The sequence below is a fragment of the Anas platyrhynchos genome, chromosome 1, assembly GCF_047663525.1.
Source record: "Anas platyrhynchos isolate ZD024472 breed Pekin duck chromosome 1, IASCAAS_PekinDuck_T2T, whole genome shotgun sequence".
In the NCBI taxonomy this organism is placed as follows: Eukaryota; Metazoa; Chordata; class Aves; order Anseriformes; family Anatidae; genus Anas; species Anas platyrhynchos.
The window spans coordinates 124,463,360-124,487,907 of NC_092587.1; the positions used below are offsets into that span (position 1 = coordinate 124,463,360).

At 39.6% G+C, this 24,548-nt stretch overlaps 1 protein-coding gene across 1 annotated transcript in view; it reads right to left on the reverse strand.

The window, feature by feature from the left end:
• The window catches only part of LOC140001380 (uncharacterized), a 78,541-nt gene that overhangs the window by 28,516 nt on the left and 25,477 nt on the right, over positions 1 to 24,548 (reverse strand). Inside the window, exon 4 of the mRNA XM_072032834.1 lies at positions 13,699 to 13,759. Within this exon, the coding sequence (XP_071888935.1) occupies positions 13,699 to 13,759 (61 nt within the window). The remainder of the gene's footprint in view (positions 1 to 13,698; positions 13,760 to 24,548) is intronic.

The window sequence follows — 24,548 nt, forward strand, 5'->3', positions numbered from 1 at the left end:
TATTAGCTAGATAACCAAGGACATATGTTTCTCTACATCAAGTAAGAAACCACCAATTCTGATAACTAAAAACATAGAGACCCGCTGCCTTCAAGTCTCTAGTATGGAGAAAACAGTTTTTAATTCATTGTCTGAAAAACACCATAAACCTAAAGCAAGACATCATTTGGAATCAATTCCTCCCTCTAAACAGCTCCAGATCTCTCCCATAGTAATTCTCTCGCACGTGCCCAGCAAAACTCTGTGTAGGAAGGATGTGTATCCAGTGTGCTCTGGAAGTCAGCTGACTGACGAACCACGAGCCTTAGGGATGTGATTCCCAGACAGACACAAGCTTGTTTCTGATGAGAACTCCGCAGCTTCTGCGATGTCCCAGTGGCATGCTGGGGGAAGGAAGAAAGCAGAAGATCTCTTGGGTAACCAGAGCCAAGTCCCACGAGGAAAAACATGCGTGTCTTTTACAATTGCCATTCAAACTGGCCTGTGAACAGGAAGCCAACACCCGCTCAGGAGCAATGTCTTAGCTCACTCTGCTCTTACACCAGCTGAAGTTCACTGCTCTGGCAGGAGCTGTGGTTGCGGAGACAGGTTCCTGCCTGCTGCCCGCTGACGCCACCCTAGCTGTGTTTGTGCCAACGTGCCAGCCCACTTTGTTTCTCTCAACATCTCCAAGAGGTCTTCAAGAAAAAAAACACATCACTTAAAAACTGAAAGGAAACGTTCGCTCTAGAGATGAGCAGACAAACCACAGGTGGTCTAAAAGTTTTGCAGCCGATGCCCTCTGACAATTCCTTTGACTCTCCTGCTGGATGGGCCTCATGCGCAAGACACATATGCAAAAGAGAACAACTGAACTCAGAAGATGCTTTCCAACGAAACACCCAGGAATGAAGAATTAATTGACTAATTGACTACAGCATCTGCTTGAATCACTCTGAAAATGCAGGGATAGAAACTCTCCAACACAAGATCTGAAGCCCTGCAGGAAGATCGGTGCCACTCTGTAGCCACCAGCACTTACTGATCTGGCAATATAATCAACGTACAAGAACATTTTTCTTTATATTCACATTCTCAAGGAAGGACAATTCTCCCCCACTTTGCCCAAAACAAAAACCACTGATATTTCCTATTTATAGTTTTTACTTGCAATGAAGACTAGCCTACGAGGAGCAACAAGATGCACGTTTCTAGAAGTCAGAGAAGATACTGAATATCCCTCATTCAAGAATCTTAACCAACATCTTCACCATATCTGTGCTTCAACAGTGGTCATTTTATAACTCAACAGCATAGATTATCACAGATTTTTTTTACATTTCTCGTTAAATTATTTCTCAACTACTGTGCATAAGCCAAACTCCTTAACTGCTGCTCCTCCTTATTTTGGCACATAATGGCAGAGTTTAGTAGGACTGGTGACTTTACTCTAGAGGATATATGCTACTTGTTAAACTTAATTCCTAGCTTTCCACAGCAAATAGCAGCCATTTCTTTTAGGTTTTAAACAAATAGCTCCAGAAATAAAAAGAACACTTTGACAACAATCACTCTATTGGAATATAGTTCAGAGCAGCTGTCTTCCCAGCCACTAATCTGGAACCTTCCCCACCTAGGTAACAGAAACTCATCAGATTTTTAATAATATGAGAGCTTTGGTATATTTTAGCTACAAGGCTTTAGAGTATTTGCTAGAAAAAGAAAGTATCTTTGCTACCTGCTGTTCTTAACTATTCAAAATGGAGTCATAGTGGCTACAAAAAATAAAATAAAATAAAATAAAATTAAAATTAAAAAAAAAAAATCGTACTAAGGATGGAAATCAAGTTTTATACAAATACAGAAAAAATATACTAATGTGCTTGGGAAAATCATTAGGAATTGATCTAAATACTACAGGTTTTGGTAGAAAACCTGTAAACTTAGCAGCTTTCAATTAGAAGATAGCATTGCTAACACTTATTTACTTTATTGGCTAAATAGACATTTCTGAAAGTAGCATTTGAAAACTGAAATTCTGTTTTGCTTTCAAAAAAGTAACACATCCTGTACGTTACTAGAATTGCTGAAATAGTTCAAGAAAAACTGGTAGGAAATTCCATTTGAAAAGGCCAAAACTTGCAAATATAATTTTAAGCATGGGATGGGAGCATGATCAAAAAAAGCTAAGCACAAACATTTGCGATTATCTATTTTGTTTCTCCAGTCTAATGACAGAAACGTATGGGAAGGTTGACCGTGAGGAAATTGCAGTGGTAGACAAGAATATAATACAGTATCAAACTCACAGTGAAATATGGAGCTTTTTTCCCCCCTTCAGAACTCATAGGCATAGTACAGACTTGGGTACACCCTATTGCTTGCCCTTCACTGCACATTTTTTCCTGCCCTGCTGACTTTAAAAGGCAGTCCAGGACTATGATGTTTTTAGTGGGTACAGAATGGATGCACATGCAGACATTTAAATAAGCCTATGATTGCTGAAACTTGTTATTTCAAAACTGTTTTAAGGCATGTTCCAGTAGAGGTCTGAAAATAGAAGAGAGGCAATTCTGATCTTGTGCCTTATACACAGCTGACAGAGGAGGAGTTTGATTTGCATGGATTAACGAAGCCACTGCAGGCCAATTCACATATGTACAGTGGCTCTATACCCCAGAATTACACCCAGAGGAGGGTCACAATAATAATAAACACAAAATTAATTTCCCACCTCCTGAATTACAAGACAAGTTTTATCACTGTAGACTGTAAGCTAACTGGGGCTGAGACAGTCTTGTCTGTCTCTCTTGTAGAGCATTAATCATGCTGCGGGTGCTTACAGCTAATAAGATGCATGTAAGTCTATTCTGATGTGGTTTTCTGACACTTCAGACTATAGAAGAGTCACACATACACAGGCATACTCTTACCTCTCTACCTAATGATACATTAATGTTCCTAATTTAAAAAACAAGTCATGATATGAACAGAAAGACTTTGTTTTTGTTTTCTGCCACCCAGACAGAGTCTGTGGCTATACATTGCAAATAGTTGGCAAAATCTAAACCGCAAGTATGCAGCAGCACTGTGAGTAATAAAGATAATGTTTGTATTTTGTTTATGAAAAGCCCTAACCAACACACTAAAGCAAGCATACTGAAACCAAATAATACTCAGACCTTTAGAAGAACTTCAGAGGATCCAAATCATGTAATTTAATCACTTTGTTCTTTAACAATCTAAACATCATTTAAAATTTGCAAGTAGTAATTCTGTATAAGTTCTCTAGGCTGAAAAATGGGATGTAGCTTGTCACCCTTTTCTATCCCAACTATTAAAGTTCAAACAAATCAAGCTCTGTAACTAAGGGAAAAAAAATACAAAAAACACACCTTGTGAAACTCCCTTGCCCAAAAGGTTGAAAAACGCTACATTGCTAGACATGCCAACAAAGAATTCCTCAGTCTCTGGAGTCATGTGAAATGTAGGGGTGCCTTATAGTTACTTTTGATTTTTTTGTTACAATGAACAAACTCTGTATGACTTTGACAACACACCACTAATTTTGCATGGACTGCAGGAATAATGGATAAAAAATGTTTTTGATACTTTTCATTAAAAATAGAGTTCAAAAGATTTTCAACCTGAAAAAAAAAAATAGAACAGTAGCAATGAGAAGGGGAGAGCCGTTGAGGTAAATCTTCTTCCCAAAAGACAAAATTCAATTCTAGCTCAATATTGAATATTAGATCAAAACATTACTAATGATAAGCATGCTGCTTTTAATTAGGACAATTTAAATAAACTTTATTTCCAGATCTACACAGTGTTCTCACTTGCCAAAAGCAGATGAGAATGATCTTCATGTTGCATCAAAAATAAAAGCAGGTTTCCTCTCCTCTCTTCATCCATTCTTCTCCTTAATACAGCAGGTAATTCTGGAGTCCCTTTGAGATTACGGACACATTTAAGTCCTTGGGAACACTGCTCTTAGTGCTATCAGGGAACCCAGAAGGAAGTCCCCTTCCTAAATGGCCTTTATACACACAATTTACAGGGTTAGGAGGTAGGATTGTGTGTCCCCCAAAGTAATACATCAGTTCTTTCATTGAGCAGCATATTTTGGACTGCAAACAGATTGCATTAACGAGTAACTAGAGGGTACCCCAGTGTTGTGTGATATGACCAGTTAACTAACAGTAGTCACATCCTGCTAAGCAGGGCTGCATTTTCACTATCCATATTACCAGTGACTGCATCAAGGCTGAATTCCTTGACTGTACACAATCAGAGACATTTTGAGAGTACCCCAACTGGAAGACAGATGGGAAGTCAAGGATCCAACTGGTTCCTCCCCACAGGGCACACGAGAGGCAGTTTGAACAGCTGTGCATCACAGAGCATCCCTGAAAAACGTTGACCAACACTGCCAACACAAATCTTACAAAGCAGTGAAGCAGAGCCGGATCTATAATACAGCTGTCTGAAACCCCAGCGTGTCACACAAGCCTTCAAAAGAACCACCACAATCACCCTGCAAGAAGTTGCCCAACAAAATGTGGGGAGCCAGGCTCAGAGAACTCCCAAGCAGGCTTCACCTAGAAAAGAGATGTACACATAAACTTAATCCGAGCCACAGCCAGCCTTCTCTGGCACAGAGCTGAAACACCTAGCTTCCCAGTGTCTGTGGTCCTCAGCTACCACAAACAACCCAGATCCCTATGACAACCAGGCATCAAAAACAGAGCTTCCAAGTGACCCAGATCTGCCTAGCAATCAGGCACTTAACCAGGAACAATAGTGACCCACTGTTATCTGCCTGAATAGCCAGCTCTGGGTTCATCTTACCGTTTTATACGTTGACTGCTACGACACATGACCGTGGATAAAAATATGCTTTGGTAGATCCTCTTCGCTAACAAAAAGCAACCACAAATGATGTCTTGAAGAGCTATTTTGCACACACATGGGAAAACCAAACCAAACCAAAAACGAACAAACAAAAATCTTCATTTCCAAACAAAAAGCACACTAGCTATATTGTATCTTCTGCTGTAAGCCAGAATAACCAGCTAGGAAAGACTTAGGGAAAGAGCAGAGATTGCCTTATCCTTATGCTATCTGCTCTGCAAACACCACTTTTAGAGGCTGCATTGGCCGGGTCCTCGCTTATTGGTTTTCTCAAGGAGATTCTTGGCAAGAATGGCACTAGAAGATAACATCCCTGCTCTGAATATCACTCCTACTACACAGGGACAATTTTTAAACAGTCTTATAGAAGTCCTGTCAAGCTGTGGATGGAGAAGAAGGATCAGTATGGGATGCGTGTGCATTTAGGAGAGTGAACAGTAGAGCAGCAACTAAAGACAAAAGAAAATTCCAGAAATAACTAACTGGTTTGCCAGAATGACTTCCCTTCTTCCTATCCCCTTTTTCTTTCCCTTATGCACCCACCTTTGTTTTTAAAGGGAGCCATGCCACAAGTATTATGGCAATTAAATTGACAAACCTGAGTAATTCCTTAAGCTACTGGGAACTATGTACAATCCTTGAAACATTTGTCTGGCTAGTACTCTCAAAAGTGCCACCTTAGTAACTTCCCATCAAAGCTCTCATCCCCGTCAAGATCCCTGTTTGCTCAACTGCCTAAAGATTTCATTCACAGACCTCCATTGGGAAATCATGTGCAAACAGTTGCTAAACCCTTCAAGAGCAGACTAAGAGCAACCAACGTATCTTCCTTCCTTCATGTGAAGGACATCATCACAACTGTTAGTGAAATGTCCCCTTCCCCCAGTCCCCAAATCAGTTCCCTTTAATAAGGGAATTTCTTCAGTTAAACCCCTCCCAAAGCTAAATCCAAATTCAGACTGATGCTGTACATGCAGAACCAACACTTTGTTCTCACTCACACCAGTGGCTGTAAAGGGTGTGCTGGCTACTGGTTCAAAAATCCACACATAAAGAAAGATTACACATTTAGTTAGAAAAAGAGATCTGTTTCCACCTTTCTGCCCTGAAGTAGTCCTTCAATGGTTCAGAACGCAGCAAAGTTTGGCAATAAACACTCAGTAATCTTTGATTTCCTACAAGCTTTAGCTGCCCTGCATTTAAGTCCAGGACAGCTAACCACTTAAACACCTCCACAAATAAACTCTTTTCAGAAGCACGTTAGAATAAAAATATACTATAACAAACTTATTTTAAAATGTCTGCTTACTCAAGGCTGAGGGACAAGTGGTGCTTGTACATCAAAGTATAACTGCTCACACAGTAGCTTAAAAATACCTGAAAATCCGGTAAGCAGGGAACTGCTATTCTGCAATACTTTGTCTAGAGTAAATGCTGATCACTCTTACCTCACAGACACTGAACAGACTGCATGACACTGTTCTCAGAGAAATAATTCTTCATTTTTATATATATATATTTTTTAGTCTTAGCCAAAGGATGAACAACTAGGTTATTTTCTCATCTTAATAAATGATGCAAAACCTCCAGACATATGGTAGCATTTGTGTACTTCCAGGCAAGCGATGATAACTTTCAAATGTTACTTCCCCTCCTCCTCCACTACATGAAACAAACACACTGCAGCCCATTTAAAACTTAGTGACACACACATTTAAGAGAGACTAATTTCAGTTAAAGTTTCCAAATGTCAAATGCATGTGTTAAGTAATTATATTAAGAAATAAAGAGGAGATGAACAGTATTGCCATAGGTTCATAAGTGCCTATGTTTTCCTTTAAAAATTAAAATAATTTTAAGAGACAAAGTTTCTGCTTAAATTAGCAAGGGGCCCATACATATAATATGTATGATTCCTAACAACTCAACATTTACAGGATTACAGGATTGGTGCTGCCTCATTCAGTTTTGTAAGTATTAATCTAGAACTGCTTCACTTTTCGAGTTGAAGATCCAGAACAGGGTTCAATTTTTGAATATGGCAATGTTTACAAAATGGCCGAAGACTAAAGGTAACATTTTTTTCAGAAGTAGGAAGCCCACAGATCTCAAAATGAAGATAGGGTGTTATAAATATTGAGGTACTTGTTAGAAGGAGAAGCCATCTCTAAACTTTGCCCATTGTTTTCCTTGGAAAGACAAAGTTGCATTCCTGCAGCAGCTTTTTGCATTTACAAAATTCATTCCTGTTCTTGAGGAATGCCTATGTCCTCCCCTAAAAATACATAGCACAGTCGTACTGGAATTGTTCAGGCATCCTCTCTGATTGAATGTTATACTGTCATCCATTATTGCTCAAGGCTGGTCATAATGTGCTTTAACATTTATAAAGTTGGAATCTGTTCAGCCTGTCCACCCAGTAGCTGACTAACTGGACATCATTACTTGAAGACTAACCCGAAGAAAAAGGGAAAACAAAATAACCTGAATACCACAACTCACTGTATGCCTGTATTTTCTCAAACTCAGGCAGTTCTAGCACTGAATAAATTGACAAGCATTTTATCTGTAGCAGCTTCTGAGGTTTTTACAGAACAAAAAGAATGAATAGCAGTCAATTAATATTATTTTGTACTTTTAGAATGAAAGGAGAAGTTTAAATAGGCAAATGTTTTCTACTGGTTAGAGGCAAATTCTTGTTATTCCTTTAAATTAAAAAAATGCTATGTGCTTCAGGGGGAAGCAGGCACCAGTAACAACAAGCTGTTCACCACTTTTGAGCCAAATGCTTGCAAAAATACTGAACACAGAATACATTCATAGCTGTGGCAAGACAGAATGAGAGCTAAGAAAAATCAATAGGGGAAGAAAGACATCTCTCTTCACCTTGGCCGAGACTAAAAAGAACAATTCTTACCCCGAGATGCTACTTACAAGGCTCTGCTTCCAGAAAGTACTTTTATATAAATTTGTACACAGAAAATGTGAAATCAGAAGTGTTTGACCAAAGAAATTCTTCAACCCTGCATGGGAGCTGGGCTTAATGAGGAGAACCTTAGATTTTGCTCAGAACTTACTCCTATTTTTACACCGAGGCGAGCTGTACATTTTCAGATTGAATGCAAGATTACTCTAGCAGCAATTGGCACAAACCCCCAGACAACATCGTGGGCTGTATCTTTAAAAGGTGTCGGAGGAAAAGCAGATGAAATGCTGTAATCTCCACCCACTGCCGTTTAAGAGCCGCTGCCCACGCACTCCACACACCCTGCATCCTGAAATCCGCCCTGCTTGAAAAACCCGCTGCATTAGGCGATAGAAACTCGGGCTGTGCTGCCCGGGCATTAAGGCAAATAGTCAGCCTCAGCATGTAACATACGTCCCATCTAAGACAACAGCTTGCATGGTCACTGTGCAAAAAGTTTGGCGAAAAGCTTTAGCTGGATGGCTCCTCCTTCCTCAAAATAAGAGGATTTTGGTGAGAAAGCAAACAGGTTGGGTTATGGCGAAGGCTGCTTCGTAACATATTAAAGACAACTTACAACAGCACTCAGTGAAGAATCCATCATATAGAACCTTTACATTTAATGAAATGAATTCCTTCAACATTCTTTAGAAAAATACACTGTCCTATAAAGTTTCCGCATAAAGTAGCCAACGAGAGCTCTCATGTAGCCATCACTCAGACTCAACTGTACAGTTTGAGCATGCCTGGATTAAAATACAATTAAAACCATAATTGCCTATTTGCAAGATTTATTGCAACACTTCAGATCTGGCCTCTCATCATGTGCAAGCTTCCTGTAGGTTGAGAGAGAATAATACTAGAGAGGTTATTCGGAAGATCAACAGTTCCTACTCAGTTCCTAGCTCTTAAGCAGCAGGCAGTCTTATTTGGAAAAGAACAATGAATGTGTATCACAGACAAAATGTAGATGTTAAGAAGATTAAAACTTTTCTATCACTCAGTGCACACTCAGATATTTAATAATTACATAAATAAGGAGAAAACATTTGGAAAAGTGGCTCTTGAGACATGATTACTATGACAGAACAGATCTGCAATAAAAACAGGCCTTTATTTTTTTTAAGGAAAAGAAATCCTTAGGAAAACAACATCTTGAGCAGTGGCACTGCACAGTACAAACTATATTAACTTGTCATAATATGTTGCTTCTGTTGGTATGAATTTTAATTGAATAACAAACTAAATATGAGCTCAGAATACGCAGTAATGCTAAAGAGTTTGGAACACGGCACTTGGGAAAGCACCCCAAATGAGGACTTTCTGATTATTCTTGTCACCAACCCCAATGGCAGGTCACCATTTTGGGGCTTACCCACATGCTCCCGTTATAAGTGACAAAACATAACACTATTAAAAGAAACACACGCGCCCACAAATTCCTCAGAAAAGGTGATTCACCATAAGGCTATCTATGATCTGAGCAGGACAAAACCATATCAACATCCAGTTTGCCTCACTTAAATCGCAGCTTAAGTTCTTCTTAATTTCTCTCAGTTTTTGCGTTCCACAAACAAGTATTGAGCCCTGATTTTGCTGAAGAATTTGCACATCATTAATATCACTTACTAAGTCTTTCCATACTTCATTGTCTATAGTCATTGTATAATACAGGATATTTATGATTTTTGGTATAGCATCTTCTGTGTTTAAGCTCAGAACAACCCTTCTCATTAGAATCTGAACAGTGCAGTCTGCTGTCACCGGTCTAAGCGGTCCATGTGGTGGCAGGTGGAAATGATGGGAAGCTGCCAGGGACAAGTCCCATGCAAGCAATTCCATACATTTAGCTCTTGCTTTTTATAGAGTATCCACTTTCTTCTTAGGATGCTCTGAAAGTACAGAGGCATTTTAACATCATATATAGCTTCTTGTTTATTCCTTTTCCAGGATGAACCTACAGTATATTCAGTCTGTAACTGAGGTTTAGAGCACATGCTGCAATGACAGCTTTCAATTGAAATATAAGCATGTTGTGGCAGGACTTTAGCTTCCGAATAATCATTCCTCGTAAATAGCGATTAAGTGTCAGAGCTCATGACTATTTCAGAAGCTTATTATTTTTATCAATGCATATAGCCATAAGTGAATTGCTTTTTTTCTTCTCAGCTGCTAAAAGGTAAGGCAAAATTGATTTGGGAAATAGCTCACTTATATTGATGTCAAATACTAATGCGAAACACTTCATTTGGGAAGCTTTAGCTATTTATAACATTTTGTTATAGTCCAGTATGTTCTGGCAACTTTACAACACGCATTTCTGCTGGTATACTTTTGCATTGCAACTAAATTTGGTTTGCTAATAGGAACGTCGCATTTCAGTAAATATAGACTTCTCAAGAGCCTCCTTTCTTCGTTTCGGGAATAGATCCCCTTTCTCAAGGAGGTGGATTCTGCTTAGCGTTTTCTCCGCACACGACTCCTCGCCACTTGCTGCGTATTGCATTATACAAACCGCGCTCCTACGGAAAACAGGCGTGACATACCGGGGGAAAGCGAGAAACCTCAGAAACGGTCTTGTTGGCCCCGGGGCTGCCTGTAGCCGCCCGGCCCTCGTGGAAGAAGCGGTGCGATGTCCAGAACGGGGCGCTCGCTCTCGGGGCAGCCCGGCCGAGGCCGCCGGCCGCGGGGCGCCGCAGCGCCGGGAGCCCCCGGCAGGGGGAGTCGCGCTTCTGCCGGCAAAGGCTGCGGGACACTCGGGAGAGAGAGCGCCCGGCCGGGGATCCGCCGGCTCCTCAGGCAAAGCCAAGCGTTTCCAGCAATAACTAGTAACGAGGACTTGAAAATCCTATACTAGATTTGTGATGTTTGTACTTGTAAGCCCGCTAATAGCTAGGGAAGAGGAGAAAGAAGGGTCTGTTTTTTAAACAACTACCACAGCGTCCCACTGAAACAAAATGGGATACCACGCTGAAATAACAGCTGTTTTGGAGTTAAATAAAGCCCTGAAAAACATGTATAGAGGTCCTACTAAAGCAAGATCTGCCCTTTACCTAGTAGTAGAACCTCCCCAAACTGCTGTCTTCATTCTCCAATATTAATAAAAACAAACTATGAGACATGATACAGTAAAAAAACTCGTATTAAATATCTCATTAAAATAATGTCATTATCTATTCATTCCCCCAAGATTTTTCTTGAGATTCTTAAATTGATTTATTTCTGAAAATGAACGTCTCTTTATTTAAAGGTGTAAAGAGGTCATTTTCCTGTACGTTTACTCAGCAGAGCTATTATACTCTTGATTTTTCTTCCACTACTCTAAGGAAAACTAAATACAACTATTCTTTATAATGCCATATACATGGAATCAGTTCCTTATTTGCAGGTAAGCTATTTATTTTTTCCTACTTAGCTTCAAGGCAATAATGATCATTAGGCAAACCTAGGGTTAAATAAACATGACCTAAACTGCTCACAAGTCAGAAGTTATTTGAAAGAGATATTCTAACATCAATAAATGGAAATTTGAAGAACTGCACCTGAAATATTTCAAACAAACCCCTCTCTTCAGATGCAAACATATTAAAAGCAGAAATGAAAAGGCAGAAGTATGCCTGAAATTAAAGTATTTCCTATCTCTGATACATATTTGAACTAGACAAGCAACTTTGCCAGAAGTAAAACATGCTAGTGCTCACAGACAACTGATAAACCCATAAGAAAGAAAGAAAGAAAGAAAGAAAGAAAGAAAGAAAGAAAGAAAGAAAGAAAGAAAGAAAGAAAGAAAAGGGAATGAAAAAGAAAAAGAAAAAACAGTCTCTAGTGACTATCCAGTTTTAAGTAGATTAAAAAAAAATGAGGAAAAGAAATCAGTACTCTCTGAAGTAGTTTTATATTTACCTATTTCAGCTCTATACATCTGCTCCTCTCTCCTGTTGTTACAGCAGTGCACACATGTAAGATACGAACTGCCTTGTTTATGTGCATGTACCAATGGTACTTCTGAAGCACACAGCCCTGGACAAGCCCACCTGCCAGGAATTCCCCTAAGGACAACACCATGAAACATAAGAAAATTTGCACCCATTCATAAAAGATCGCTTAAGGTGAAGACCACGTGGAACAGCTTAAATGATCTTGGGGTATTTTCAGACTTGATAACTCTTTTCTCCCTAATGACCCTATATGAAACCATAGTTCCTCAGGCACAGGACCATCCCCTTCCCTGCCTGTGTTACCTGTTACTGTTCAACTTGCCAGAGACAACCTGAAACCCAAGAATGTTCCCTGCACCATGACCTAGTACAAAAGCCAACTTCACAGCCGTATCCATTTCTGTAAATACACTATTACCACTATCTACCTGTTTGATGCTTCCTATGCTTCTTGTAATTATCCTTTCATTTGGTCACTTGAAGTTGGGTGTTTCCTCAGGCTTGCAGATGATAAAGGTCCACTGGGGTCAAGAGAAAGAGTCTTCCACCTATCTATCCTACTACCCTGTTCTAGGTTCTCCTTCCCCTAGATAAAAGCTAAGTTCATCTGAGCATTGGCTGTTATAAGGCAATACGAGCAGGGATGTTTTTATTGAAGAGAAAAGAGCATGAAATGAAAAGCAGTTGGAAAGTCATCCACCTTCATCCCTACTGAGTACAGCACATGAATCTTATGAGACACTGCACATGCTGATAGAAAAAAGCAAATTTCAAATAGTTTTTATTTAAATAATGCAGAATAGTAGACAAGAATAAGGTTACTAGCAAAATATGAACATTTCTGCAACAAGTTGTCAAAATAAAATCTTCAACCTCAGAACAAAAAGAGTTTTTCAGAGCTACATGTCGGAGCTGGGAACATTTGGCCAACATTTTCATCTTAAAAACTCATGAATGCATCTTTCAGCACAAGACATTCCAGCTTTCAGAGAGTATCTGAGATCTTTCAATAAAGAGAAGTAATGGTAAGGAAGCTGCATTACATAGTGATGTTTAAAGAGAAGGAGTGTGGCATGATAGGCAGGCATACAACCAGCTGAAAGACACTTTGAACTGTAATGCCCAGTAGGTATTTTTATTTTGTAATTTTTTCACTTATTTGCAGTAAGTGTAATTATTTTCGGTTCTCCTTTTTTTTTTTTTTTTTTTCCCATCATATAAAGTAATTAGGGAGTCAGAGTCCTTTGAAACACCCTCAGGACATAAGACTATCACCAAGTTTTTAGATACAAACAATGAAAGAAAACATGCATGAAACTGAGAGCATTCTAACAATGTTCCTCTCAAATCATATGTTTAGCCCACGCTCTGCATGTTTTGGGTTCTGGTCAGCAGAGTTAAAAATGCTCCAGCTTTTGCACACCTCTGTTTTTTTAAGACTACCAACACATATGAAAGCAGCTACCCATGACTGAACAGAGTTTTTATCCTAAGCTGTTGTACTGGTACTTTAACTTTTTATGACTCATAGTTTAAGTATTTGGGAATTCCCCTCTAAATATGAGTTTGACACACTTAAATTACGGAAAGTTATTTTATTCAAAAAGTAAGAAAGCAACATTCATGCAATCCCCAGGTCTATATTTAGCAACACACAATAGGTCTTTTTTCCAATAAAGCTTTTGCACCAATTGTAATTAAAGACAGATTGAAGGAAAAAAAAAAAAAAAAGAGAGAGAGAACAAGACTGAATAGCACTAGTAGCATTGAAAGGACAATCATAGTATTACACACCAAAGCAAACCCGGAGCATTTTTTCTAAACTATTCAAGCAATGTTAGGGCTATTTGCACCCCCTGCCCCCAGCTGCATTCTTGTAAGAGTGTTCAGCTTCTCTCTTACCTGCGTGCTGAGGTACCTTCTTGGTGGGCTGACCAGTCACTGCAGATCAGCTGACCAAAGTCTGGAAAAAAAGAAAATAAAATCAGCTGACCATGCCTGCTGGCTGGCTTCAAGCTCAAGCACTGCTCTCCACAGCACTTTGTCATGTGAGTCAGGACAGAACCAGCTGTCATTGCTTCAGAAAAAGGGAAACGGGCCCCTCCGTTTCCACCTCCTTCCTTCCTCCTCTCTCACTCTTTCCTATCTCTCTCTGCCTCCGACCTCCTCCCTTTCTCATTCTCCAGCCCTGCTCATTCACTGCCTGCCTGGCGGGGGTCTCCCAGGGGAAGCCACATTCCACAACATGCAAGCATTTCCCCTGCATCTTGAGGTTTCTCAACAGACTGCCTACACACTTCTCTGAAAAAAAAAAAAAAAAAAAGAAAAAAAAAAAGGAAAAAAAGAAAGAAAGAAAAAAAAAATCAGAGAAACAGAGAAAAGGCACCACATTCCACAGCCCTCAGTCAGCCCTGGCAGGCTATGAGGCATTTTCAGTCACACAGCACAAAATGCATTAGTCAGAGCTGAAAGACCACACACTTTGTACCACTACCATGCTAACAGAGAATGGTCTGAGCAGAGCTACAGGAAAAAGGAAAGGAGGGGTTCCTATCGTTGCTTCCATTTTCCATGGTGTACCCACCTAAACCTAGGAAAAATTCTCAGGGACAGCCCCCCAGCTGACATTCGCAGAAGAAATGCTGTGAGTGCGGGCAGCGGGGAAGGCTCTCAGCTCGTGGAGCGTGACCTTTACAGCAAGGACTCCCCCTCCCGCAGAATGCGTTATTCCAAAGACTGCAAGACATTATCTAAATCAGAACTTCTATCTCCCTGATGGTTTATTCGTAGGAAATAGAAGCCTAGAAAAAGCGAAAGTAATACTGCGTGATTCAGATTCCCCTAAACCACATATACTTTCAATTCAAACTTTTCTCCTCTTTGATACTCCCTATAGTTCTGCCACTATATCCATCTATGGAGTTTTCTTTTCTCTACTGACGCAGTTTCAGCTCCCCGTGTGTGTAGAGAATCTGATCAGCCAGGAACGAGGAGAGAGCTCAGTGTAAAAAACCCTCATTCCAAATCCAAATGACCTAATCGTTCATCTATCCGCTCGCTGCTTCCGTCCTCCCCTCCACACACACACACTTATCTGTTGCTTGAAGGCATTTTAGGAGTATGTATATGGCTTAGGAGAAAACACCACGTTTTACACTGCGTTATACAGAGAGCATGCTGTGCTTGTGCACTCGCTTCTGTCCATTGAAACCAGTACCACGTAGTCCCCAGCCCCAAATTCCCCGCTCTGCACAGGGACGGTCCCTAATGCGCCCTGCTAGGCGCACCGGCTGAAGTCAGCACCAGAAAAGGGTAGGGAGGCGGGGGGAAGGGGGGAGCTGAGAACCCTGAACCATTTGCACTGGAATTTCTGTTTAGGAAAGTCCATGCTTTAATGAAAGACTGATACCAGATACCACAAAGAAACTTTTATTTCTGCATGCACATGACTCATATACATTTTCTGTGTGGGTTATGTGGTTATGTTATGTTTCATCTTAAAAAAAAAAAAAGTTTCAAAGAGATCTTTAAACATTAGTTTTAAGAAAAACTTAATGTGTTTATGAACAATGATTGTTTTTAAACTGCCTTTTATTGCAGTGCTATACAGAGCAAAGACGCTAATGTGTGTTATTGCTACAGATCTATTTTGCATTTAATACTAAATACAATAATCAGTAAAAATATTTATTCTAAATGACTTCCCTAAATAGCTCCCAGAAAAGTAAACTAACCAAACCCTTGAGCAAAACAGACCCTCTTAGTTATAATGTTGTTTTTCTTCCCCTTTTCTCATTTTCTTGATCATGAAAATACATTTACTCAATATGTTACTGACTTAGATGTATTAGTTTAAAAAACAAACGGTAGCTGCTGCTGTGCAGTATTTCAGCAGAGGAAGGCTATCCAGAACAGCCTCAGAGACTGAACACTGTCGCCATTATAACAAAAGCATTAAAATGAATAATTCATGAGCAGAGGGACTACCCTACCATTAAAAGACACCGACTATTTCATGAATTGTCCAAAAGCTACCCCTTTTACTGCACAGCTCCTCCAACTACTTAACTATTCTTCAATTCTTCATTTTTCTAAAATGGCATACAGTAGTAATTAGCAGAAACCCATGGACCAGTTTTAGTAGATTTTCCTCAGGAGTAAGAAGTGAAGCTGAAAGAGAGCCGGAGGGGGGGGGGGGGGGAGAGAAAAAAGTGTTTATATTTGATGGATCTATTAAAGGGTGAATGAAACAGAATTTCAAGAGGCTTCTCTAAACTGTGCTTTCAAATCTTGACAAGGAAGAAGACAACAGTTATGTCCTTTGCCTTTATTTGGGACCTTCCTTTTCAGGATCCCAAAGTTTCATGACAACACTCGTGAACTAAAAGGCCTCATTAGTGAGCTCTTGCAGAACTTACTTTTCTCTTGCTTACAGCTGCAGAACTTAAAACTTCAAGAAGTCTAAATGATTTTCTCCAAGTCACACAGGAAGGCTTAGAGACAGCCAAGAACAGAGCTACAACTCCTGGTTAACAGTCGTGTGTCAAACAAAAAGAACAACTTCCTTGCTTTACAGCATTATACTAAAAAGCATCATAATGTTTAATAGTTCTGCAAGTAAAAACCAGTTCTAGTCTCCCTCCCCCCCCCCCCCCAAAAAAAAAAAAAAAAAAAAAAAAAGACAAAACAGAACAAATATTTGTGGTGCACAGGTATTTTCTGCAGGGAAAGGGGAAACAATGTGATCCACTAACCCAACTTTACATCAGAATAATTTACAAACTAAGGCTCTGAATAACATTTTTAAAGGAATTTGGGTTAGAATAGCAAAGTACATCTGATCATGTTTCATATGCTGCAGGAAAAGCACATACTATGACTGGAAGGAGATTTATTTATAAAATACATTTTCATACTTTTCAAGATGTATTAAAAACAAGTACACTAGCATCAATAAAATTCTCAGATTTCACTTGAACATCTCTTTCTTAAAACAAATAAATTCAATTTCTGTAAATAAAACAAGAAAAAAAAGCCAAATTCTTAAAACAAGAAATTACAAGAAATTCGGTTCTTTATCTCTAAGTCATTTTGCCCGAGTGATGATGTTTTATGATGTTAAGCAAAATCCATTCTAAATATCCTTACATACATGGATCCCATTCTCCTTTTAGGTATTTTACACTATTGGGATGAACTCAAATTCCAAGGCTCTCACTGCAACAATTTTACTGATTATATGATAGCAAGCCTATTAATACTGGTATACAAAAGTATGCCCCCAGTGGAACATGAGTGGAGCGATAATATTAGGTGCAATTTTGCAAGACCAGACACTGTCACTAGTCAGCTTACTGATGCTCCTGAGATTTTTATTTTTGAATTATTCAGCTTTCTTGCAGAGCCTTGATAGCTACTTCTCTGATTGTGGCTTTCAAACTTCTAATTCTCAAAAGGGCATTTTTTTTATTCCAACAGCATCTACTTGAGAAAGATGCTCTCCTGATCTGGTATTAGCTGGAAGGCTTCTGCCAAAAATTTGCCCTTCGTTCAACTCAGAGCTGCTCCCACCGCAAGTCCTTACAGGAATAAGGAAATGGTCTTTAGCAACCAGAACAATCTGTGCAGTTAAACATATTTTTAGTTTGCAGTCCCCAAGGAACTGTGAAAAGAACTGGACTACAAAACAAATGTTAAAAAAAAAAAAACGACACACCACGATTGGCTATTAAGATATAATTAATATAGCCCAGCTTACAGTGTGCAGGTTTACTGTAACTAATAAACTATTTCAGAACAAATAACTATTAATGGTTTGACAATTTGTGGCAGGAAGAAAGGGGAGGAGAAAGCACAAAATGGTTATGAACGCTCTTGTGGAGATGGCATGAAAGTTCACTTTTTTATATAGTGACAAAATAAAAGCAATAAAAATAAGAAACGTTATGAACATTTTGAAGTTTATCTTCTTCAAAATAGCTATCTTGAATCAACACATAGGAAAAAATCTCTGTTGATATCATGAGTGTGTCCACCAAACCAGCAACCTTCCCCTGGGAATCCAGTTTACTGAGTCACTACCTAAACACAGGTGTTCTGGACAACAAACAGTATCATTTAACTAATTTCAGAAAAAAAAAAAAAAGTGTCAGGAGAAAGATTATCACTATTCCTATCTGGAGGTAAGCTAAAAAAAAAAAAAAGTGAAAAGTCTTATGTCCATGAGCAGGGCAAAATTTCCTAGCAGAAGGAATTGTAATCAGCATTTTGCTGTGTAGACAAGCAAGGAAAGCTGGATGGGAAGAGAGAGCAGTATTGTATCAAGTGGTACAATAATAGTGATCAAACTAGTTCATTGGTCAGTGCATGACTGCCTCAAAACTACTTTATGGTTCTAAACAAGAATGCATATGATTGTATATAAACATTAACTTATCATTACTTTGGTGTGTATATTCAAGCGTGAAAGAAAAAGTTAAAGAAATCAGATGGAAAAGAACATCCAAGAATAATCCATCTGATCACAGTATGCCTGAAAGTCAGGTCAGACAGCATACACAAATTTGTATCTAGGAGCTTAGATACATTCAGAGAGTTTTGATTTTTGATCTACATCAAATCATTTTGTAATTGTTTTCTAAGAGTCTATAAATTGGGTAGACTTATGTCCTACTGTTCTGGAATACTAGTTATTTTTTTTCTATCAGCAAGCATGAGAATCATGTAGACTGTGCAATGCAGCACAAATACAGGAACTATACAGAGGCTTTTCAATACTGCAGAGGGACAGTACAACAATTATCTAAGAGTTTTAAAAGAAATAAGAAAACTTTTATTAACAATTTTTAGAAGAAATTTCAAGGGCTAAATGGACAGGTGCAACAGTAGTGAAAGACAATAGAACGGTAGCTTCCACCACTTTTATAGTAAGAAATATGGTAGAGGAGGTGTCCCACCACAACCACAAGACTGCAGAATCACAGAGTGGTTGATGCTGGAAGAGTTCTCTGGAGGTCAACTAGCCCCTGCTCAAGCAGGACTGCTTAGAGGCATATGTCCATGTCCATGTGACTTTTGGTTCATGTCCCAGTGACTTTTGAATGTCTCCAACCAAGGAGGCAGACTCCACAGCCTTTCGGGACAACCCATGCAGGGCTCGGTCACCCTCACAGTAAAGAAGTACTTCTTGATGTTCAGAGAGAGCCTCCTGTGTTCTGGATTGTGCCCACTGCCTCCTGTCCTGACACTGGGTACCACTGAAAAGAGCCTGGCTCTGTCTTCCTTGCACCCTCCATTCAGGTGTTTATAGATATTAATAAGATCCCCCTGAGCTTTCTCTTCTCCAGGCTGAACAATCTCAGCTCTCTCAGAACCTATGGGAGTCACAGAATCATAGAATCATGGAAACACAAGGTTGGGAAGGACCTACAAGATCATCTAGTCCAACTGTTCTCCCATCACCAATACTACCCACTAAGCTACTAAATCATATCTCGTAGCACCTTGTCCAGGAGCTTCTTGAACACCACAAGGGATGGTGACTCTACCACCTCCCTGGGCACACCGTTCCAGTGCCTGACCACTCTGAGAGAAAATTTTTTTCCTGATACCTAACCCAAATCTTCCCAGGCTCAACTTGTGGCCAGTAGGTGAGTCACTTCCTTATTCATCTTTGTGGATGTTTGCTGAACTCTCTGCAATATAACCATGCCTGTCTCGTACTGGGGAGCCCAGAACTGGACCCAGCACTCCAGGTATGGCCTCACCAATGCTGAGTAGAGAGGAAGGTTCATGTCCCTCCACCTGCTGGCAATACTGCTCCTAATGCTGTGCAGGATACCATTGGCTTGCTTTTCAGCAAGAGCACATTGCTGGCTTGTGTTCAACTTGGTGTCCACCAGGACCCCTAGATCCTTTTCTGCAAAAGCTGCTTTTGATCTAATGTGTACTGGTAGCTGGGGCTGTTCCTCCCCAGGTGCTGGACTTTGCACTTCTTCATGTAGGTCTTTCAGATACACAGGTCTTCCAAGAAGTTATAAAAAATTGCATACTTTGACTAATGTGCACACTGCTTTCATTAACATCATTATTTCTTACTTTTAACCAGCAAGCTGGACTTCATATACTAAGGTTTACTTTTCCTCCTTGACAGGAAATCCTAGGTTCAGTACTCTTTCTTTCTCTCTCAAATACCAGAACTATTTCCTGGAGTAGAAAAGGTAAGATTTTAATGACAGCTCTTTTTATTATCTTTTTTATTGTCTAACTTCCACAGTTTTTCAGTGTTTTGTTAGAGTGGGCATGGAATAGAGAACTTAGAAAAAAATACATACAACTTTTATATATTTAAATACTTTGTTCAGGTATGTGTTTCTAGGATGGTTTTGTGGTCCTTTTAAACAGAACAGAAGCAGCAACACCACTTGCTGAGTTTGATGAACTTATAGCATCATATTGCAGTTTCTGAAGTGTCAAACTGTCATAGGAAGCTAAAGGAAGTACAAAGTACTTCCTTTTGGGTCTCATTATCAGACAATCTACTGCCAAATCTACTGCTAGCTAGTTACAAAACAAACAACTCCAGTGACAGAAAAATGGTAACAATAAATTTTCTTCAGACATTTTGGGTGTGATTCAGTTCCTCCAATAGGCCGCTGTGATCCTGTTTGAAATACCCTGTGTCTCACCTGGTCTCCTGCAGGCAGTCCTCCAAATTCCAGAGGGCTCAAGCTCTGCACCAGACCTGCCTTCCCAATGCAGGTGCTACAGCACCTCAAAGAGCACTAAACAATGACATTTAGGCGACTCAGTCCCATCCTAAGCACCCCCAATGACACGTGACTCGTGTCCATGCCCATAGTTAAATAAATTGGGTGATATGTGTGTGTAAAGCAACGCTCAGTCCCTTTGTGTTGTGAAACAAGAACAAAATAGTTCAAAGAAGACAGAAGCCAAGCATGACAGGGAAGAAGAGCCTAGTACACTCAAACTCCATGCCCCAATTTCTAAACAATTTCTTCCTTTTCTCCTTACTGCAGCAATCCTTTCCTTCAAAAAGGACAACAAAGTCTGTTTATTCACCCAAGTGTATACGTGTCCTATAGCAAAGCAAGAACAATTATCTTGAGCAATAGACTAGAATCTATAGCTCAACAAGGAAAAGGGGCCAATATAGGCCATCTTTCTACTACCTAATAAGGGAAGTAAACTAGGAGACCTAGAGTCTTCTCCTGTAGCACAAAGTTTACTCAGAACCCTTCAAAAACTTGCATCATAAGCAAATCAGACAAAACATAAAAGGGTCCCACACCCACATCTCATAACACCAATGAGATTTCATAGAATCTGTCCAACAAAAATAATTACATTGCCAGGGCTTGCATTTTCCTCTTGTCTTTTCCAATGTCCTCTAAATTTTAAAATCCTGTTTTATGTTTGTAGGAACATCTGCTTGTCATTTTTCACCATACTGGTATTTTGTTATGGAATCTCAAGCAATGATTATACTCAAAATTAAAAGTCATGCTATGATTCCCATCATGTGAAGAAGGTGCATTTCAGGAGCTCCCTACCTATTGCACTTGTTTTGTGTTAGCTCACCATGATTATATACTACATCAAAAACTTAAGACCACAGACAGTGACTGATGACCAGAAATCAAGCACCCCAGCCTCTGGACTTGCTAGACGAAAGTTATGGCTATTCTGCACAAGAACTACACTTGCTTTTGTTCGTGCTGTATCAAAGAAGAAGAAAAAAAAAAAAAAAAAGCATGTTACGTAATATAAAAAAATGTTTTTTGTCTTTTTTTTTTTTTTAACATAAATTAATAGTTCAAGTTCCCTGGTCATCAAGAAACTGCCATTAATTTTTGCCTCTGAAAAGTTTCAACAGCTTATTTCAAAAACTTACCCTCTACAAATGTGAGGCATTAATTAAAATTCAAATAGCTTGTTCACAGTTTTCATGGCTAGAAGCCGAACTTTTTCAATAGCATGTCACTAGTTAAATCAAGTCCTGTTTAATTTGAGAATCAGAGGAAAACAAAAGAAAGGGAGGAACCCTGGCAAACTGAATGAAAGCCAGCTTTTAAGCAAGGGTGTAGAACAAGAACAAGACAGGAAGAAGGCAGAAGAGCTTTCAGTCCTATGGATTGTAAAATTTGCTTATGCTAGTCTTTAAATATAATGTCCATTGCACCTAACAATAGGACTGAAGACCATGAAATTTACAGAGATTATCTCAATTACTTTCTAAATCTGTCTTTCAGGTTGTTACTAAGATGGAGGTACACACAGATTTGCCAGGTGACCAGCTTTTTAGAACACTTTAGAACAAGTTATGTCAGTTAAACTTTATCCATGGATTAATATTTCCAGTTACTCAGTGTTTTTATGGAACCATTTACAAGGTAAAATGCATGCAGGTCTGTGAAACAGCAGTACATCTAAAAATGTTCAATGGACAGAAAACTTCCTTAAACAGTGTGAAGCTGAGCACTCAAAAGGCAAAAGGTACTCAGGACTGGGCTAAAGGACACTTGTGCAACCTGAAGTCCATCCTCCTTTATGTTTGCACACAGCATGATACAGTCTTCAGTCATTATTCAAAACCTATTTTTGTTTTGTTTTGTTTTCCTCATACAGCTCCATCCCATTCAGTCCACATCATTAACTGTTTGTTCAATAAGCAAAATGATATTTTGGTTTATTTTGCTATTTACCACATGGCCATAGACTGCTGTATCCTATTCCACTCCATTTTTGAGAGACAAACTTCTTCATAGGCTTGTTTCAAAAACCCCTCAGCCATCATTACAACAACACCTTCCAAAGACTCAGTTCAGAGGCAATCATCTCTGATTAAGCTGTCTCCAGCCAGGAGTCAGAGATCTTCAAAGTGCAGCTACCACTGACCTCACTGAAGGGAAAAGACTGCCTAGCACTGCCAATATTCAAACACAGACGCAGAAAACAGTTCATAAACGTGTTAGAGAAGCCAGCTTTTCAGAAGTGGTGAGGGACTTGACGGTGGATGTCTCTCAGACCTCTGTGTCAGAAGCAGGAATAGTGTCCACTTCTCCTGGGCAGCATTCAGTTGCCTTTCTCTTAAACCATCTGTTCCCTGCAAACTTTCCACATTCACCACACAGCTTTCAGGGTCTGTAGCTGTCAAATTTGATTCATCCCCATGCAAATCCACCTGATGTAGTGAGTGGAGGAGGAAGTCTCGTGGAATAAATATAATGTGAATGTGTAATTAGATTCTCTGCCATGGCTATATAATCAGAATTTCAATGAACTAAGATAGCATTGCCAAAATTAATTCTGACTTTGGATAATTTTTCAGCACCTGATTTACTACCTTATTATTCAATGTATTTTTATTCAGTATATTTTTAAAGCCTTCGGTAAATGTGTAGAATACGTTCACTGGAGAGTGGCGTGACCGCAACACAGAACTCTAGGATCCATATTTTATAGACCTCTATCATTTGTACTAATGGAGGGACACACAACTTGAATGGCACACAACTTTCGACTTATTTCCTCAACTTTGATGTTTCTGCTTTTACACCCTTCATTTTTGCCTTACGATAGTTTTTCTTCTTTCACTCTTAAGAAACTGAGCACTGGCCCTCACCATGGTCATGCTCTCCCACTGTCTCCAGCTCCTCATTCCATTCCAGTTTCTAGTCCCACAGGTTTCTAAATTTGAGTTCTCATTCCCTTCTTGGGACTTCTTGCTTATATTTCCTATCTACCTGCCTGAGTGACACTCATCTCAGTTGATCTTAGTTGTAATAGTTGCATGTCCTCCATCTCACATCTTTCTCCAGAACTCCTGTCCCTAGGATCCTTGTCTCACTGTTCTTATACAGATAAACTCCAGCCCCAATACACTCAGGACCCTGAGTATAACCTGTGTGTACTTTACAGTGCATCTTTTATGTTCTCTGCATACAAGTCAGGATCTAGCAAAGTTGTAAAACTATCATAAATGAGGTTCTTTGATCTAGTTGCAATAGCCAGTATCTGTACTACTAGGTTCAACAGATCATTTCCATGTTTAGGTATGCTTGTCAAAAGCAAAGTAAGAGGGAAATCCCTCACCTCCAAGATCCCTATCTTATAGCACAGTAAAAATGGCACTAAAACTATGGAAAACAGTCAGAAATAGCTGAATATTTTTCACTTGACAATTTAAGTCCTCCCTCTTCTTACTTTCAACAAATGTGCCGAAGATAGAGCTGTGGCATGGACAATGTGTGTGGTGCGATGGAGTTTCAGTCTAACAGAGAGCAGGCTCCCATGAGCAAAGATAGTCTATCCCAGCCTCTTTCCAACCTTTATCCCCAGCACGATCAATTCTGCTCTGTGCCCTCCAGCATGGAGGAGGAATGACACTGGCACATTAGCCAGGGCCAGGTGTAGAACTTCAGTGCTATTGTGCAGCTAAGGAGTTCTGTCCTGAACATGCAATCAGCTTGTCCTGAACTTGTATCAGCTAGATTCAAGTGAACTACAGCAATGGGCTTACAAATGCTGTCAAACAAGCCAGCTCTCAGATGTATCACTATTAGAGAGTGATGGACAAATGTAGTGCAGTAGCCAGGAAAAAAAGAGTAAGCCACTTGTCACAGTTTCCTTTTGGTCCTAGAGGACAGGTGGCAGGTCAGCAGATGCTTCATGCAGTACCTCTTCATAAACACAGGAGGAAGAGGAGAGGGTCTTCCCAAAAATCAAAACAG